General features: G+C 39.2%; 1 protein-coding gene across 1 annotated transcript; it reads left to right on the top strand.

Moving 5' to 3' along the window:
* Positions 1-240: 240 nt before the first annotated feature.
* On the top strand, positions 241-851 carry LOC128127978 (uncharacterized; the record flags this gene model as incomplete). The annotated part of the gene is made up of 1 exon (XM_052766732.1): positions 241-851. A coding segment is annotated over one exon (513 nt), but the record flags the coding sequence as incomplete, so codon positions are not given.
* Between the last annotated feature and the right edge of the window lie 3103 nt (positions 852-3954).

The raw sequence follows: 3954 nt of genomic DNA, 5'->3' as shown, positions 1-3954 counted from the left end.
TTTGAAGGATGTTTTGTATTTATCTTTTGAACAAGTAACGAATACGATTATGTAAACATTTTGGAAACTTTAAAATATATGGTGGTGTGTACTTTCCTTTCTATGAACTGTTATGATACTGAATATGACGTCCTCCGCCCCCGAACGTTTCCGCCGTTCTGGTTTGGGGGTGTGACATTTTATTCCTCCCATTGACAACTTTCACAAGTAAACTTATGATGAATACCCATTTGAAAATTTTGGCGAGCTAATGAAGCTGCAGTGGCATCATGCACACAACAAAAGAAAATTGAAGAACTAGAAGCACAACTTCAGGAAGCTGAAGACATTGTAAAAGACCTCAGGGAAGAGTTGAGAGCAGTTGAAGTAGACCTTGAGAGGTTCCCAAGAAGCAAACAAGTAAAGCATCATGTACAAGTAAACAATGCATCAATTCCTAAACCCCCTGTTACCGAAGTACAACCCAATTCAAAAAGTCAGAGACTTTATAATTCTTTATTTCCATTAAAGAAATCTTTAATCAGCAACATGGATTTACCTTCTATAATCGTGAGAAGCAAAGAAACCGAATTGTATATAAACGGGTGTACTCAAAGAATCCGAGCATGCGAACGGACCCCACCAGAAATAGATGACACAAAGCCCGAGTCAATTGTCAAAGAGGATGAAGTAGTTGATAAATTACATATAACACCCTCTGTGGAGGAGAAAGAAGTAGTAAAGGAGATGGATCTAACGGCTGGTAATTCATGATTGACTTCTCCAACTTCAGTCAAACTTTTAGAGGAAAACTCTGACAAAGATTTAGTAAGAACGTGTAATGGTGAAAGCAGAATTATAGAGAAAGATGGAATAATACGAGCACATAAATGGAGGTTGATCCACCATTAAAGAGTTCAGAAACAAAGGTTCCAAGTCAATCGTTGACTGATAGAGTTATCAAGTACACGTTTCAGAGGAAGAGTAAAAGATGGGATTTGATTAATGGAAGTGGTTCTAGTGAAAGAAGTGAGGAGGGGTCTAGAAAGGTGAACTTGAAAGGGGAATCAATATGCTTACAACATCAGTAAGTTGATTTAACTCAGGTTGGTGATCTATAAATACAAGCTCCACTGTAATCTTAAACACCATGTTTCTCCAAAATACATGTGTTGGAGTTAAATTATCAAAAACACAATAAGTTGTCATAGTTTTTGTGTTTTGTGTCTTCATGTGTATTCAAAGATGACATTTGATTAGGCTTCTTTTTTATGCAGCTTGATAAAGCAAGATTATTGAAGCTTGAGGAAGAAAGATATTTGAGCCATTGGTAAAAGAACAGGTAAGAGCAAAGGGACAGCCATGCTAGCATCCTGAAAGACCAGTGACATTATGATATAATTGCAATAATTAAAGAGAAATGTATAATAACAAGTAAGTACCTTGTTGTTGAAAGCCATATATACATTACCACGCGTCTGTATAGCATACCTGGAACCTGATCAATACAACTTCAACATACTTTGTAGTATTAACAACTATTAAAACCTCAAACAAAACAATAACAGACCGATAAGCTTTATAAGGCGAGTACTGATGCAAGATGTAAAGTTCTTAACTCAAAAAAAATAATGCAAATTAAAACCAAAAAAGACAATAATTAATAGCACTTTGCATACCGACGCCTACAGTTTATCATATTCTATTGACACTTGTTATCTTTGCACCCAATTAACAAAAGTTTGACCTGTATCTGGTTAACAACTTAAGATACGTTAACATATAACAATGGAACCAATACCCACATAAATCATATAGACATACTAACATACAACCAAAGACACAACAACATCTACCTTATTTAAGAGTTTCATAGTTCAAGTTCCATGTCCAAGAGGCACAATAACATATATCCAGAGAGAACATTACCAACACACATAATATATACTTACCTATAAATGTAATCAAAATTTTAATCAGGCTCACAATAAGAAACAAAATATTAACTATAGCAAAAGAAATGAAATTAGTATAACACACACTTATCAAATTCTTAATCAGTACTCACAATCAGAAAATTTTTAATTAGACCTCAGAATAAGAATCAAATTTACGGCTAGACAAACCATTAGAGAAAAAATGCAGCAAAGAACATAGAATAAATAATACATACATGTGGAAGAAGATCATTCTGATGGAGAAGAAATCAACTTAATATTTAGTAGACTTGGACCAGAGATCGATGGTGAGACCTGTAATTACGTGGTTAGTAAAAACCGAAGATCAATTGAAGTATTGTGGGAATCACCGAACACTATTGAAGGTGAGACCCTAACTTGAAGTTTGGCCAGTGAGCGGCGGTTTACTGCTTCTTGTTGAAGGTGAGGGAAGCATGAATATAGTCGATCAAACTATAATTTTAGAAAAGGAATTTTTCAATGAAGGGATGGGAAATTTCTTTGGCTGTCGATTTCAACTTTCATGGAGGGAAGGGAAATTTTCGGCTGGAGGGAAAGGGGAAACGAGCCCTAAATATTGCGAAGGAGTTAGGCTGACCGGAAGCAAGGATTTGTAGAATAAAAAATAAAAACCCAAATTAGATGTGTAGAATCCATTACAACCAAGTGAGGAATTTATCAAAATTAAGTGACACTGCGCTTAAATGAGGGATAATCGACCTGGGAGTTTTCGGGTATGACGACGACATAATCTTTACAGCCTTGAGGCTTCTCATCTCCAATAAGGGGTCGTATTTGTGATTCAGTAATTTGTCACGAGAAGAGGTGTCGATCATGTCGGAGTCGTCGATTGGAGTGGCGATGGCGGTGACCCAATCGGTGTGGGCCCTCATCGTGCCGCGGAGTACCAATGAGTCCGCCATTTTTTTGCTACTGTAAGCTCCTCTCGGATGATACAAGAGGCTGAGAAGAAGCGAAGGTTAGAGATACCCCCATTTTTTTAGGGTTCATTGGTAGAGGATTGTAGAAGGAGAAGGAGATAAATGGCGGGGTGTTTAATTTTTTGGTATTTCATTTCCCGGCTATTAAAAAAATTTGGAGAACGCGCCCCTTCATTAAAAAATATAAAGCGACACCTTTAGAGGACACCCTTTTTTCGTTAGGTGCCCTATGTGTTTTTTTAGACACTAATTTAAGGGCACGCAAAAATGCGTGACCTCTATCCTTCAGTTTTTGGAAACCTGACATTATTTTTATGGACACACAATAATGCGTATAGTAAATCTACGAGTGTCATGGTTTGCGCGTCATTAAAGGGTATTTTTCTTGTAGTGTCCGATGTTGCCACTGGACCTGACCCAGAGGCACTTCCTTGTTCCTCAGAACCTGCACCTTCCTATCTAGGATCGCGATCGGCCTCTCGATGTAATTCAGGCTTGCATCCACCTGAATGTCCTCTAATGGTACTATTGTTGTCTCATCAGCCACACACTTCTGCAACTGGGACACGTGGAAGGTGTTATGGATCTGGCTCAACTCCTCAGGTAGCTCCAACTGATATGCTACCTTGCCTACCCTGGCAATCACCCTGAAAGGTCCAATATATTGAGGCCCCAATTTGCCCCGCTTCCTAAACCGGATTACTCTTTTCCATGGGGAAACTTTCAGAAGCACAAAATCTCCGACCTGGAACTCAAGCTCGGATCGTCGTCTGTCCGCGTAACTCTTCTGACGACTCTGTGTCATTTGCAACCTTTGCCCGACCTACTGAATCTGCTCGGTCGTCTTCAGCACTATCTCAGTGCCGTCCATAACTCTCTGCCCCACCTCTCCTTAACAGATGGTGGTACGACACCTCCTCCTATAAAGAAGCTCAAAGGGAGGCACACTGATGCTTGAGTGATGGCTGTTGTTATAGGAAAGCTCAGCCAAGGGTAGGTATGTGTCCCAACTCCCACCGAAATCCATAATGCATGCCCGAAGCATGTCCTCGAGCGTCTGAATCTTCCGCTCACTC

The sequence above is a fragment of the Lactuca sativa genome, chromosome 8 (genome assembly GCF_002870075.4).
Source record: "Lactuca sativa cultivar Salinas chromosome 8, Lsat_Salinas_v11, whole genome shotgun sequence".
Lineage (NCBI taxonomy): Eukaryota > Viridiplantae > Streptophyta > Magnoliopsida > Asterales > Asteraceae > Lactuca > Lactuca sativa.
This window is presented reverse-complemented; position numbering and strand designations above follow the sequence as displayed.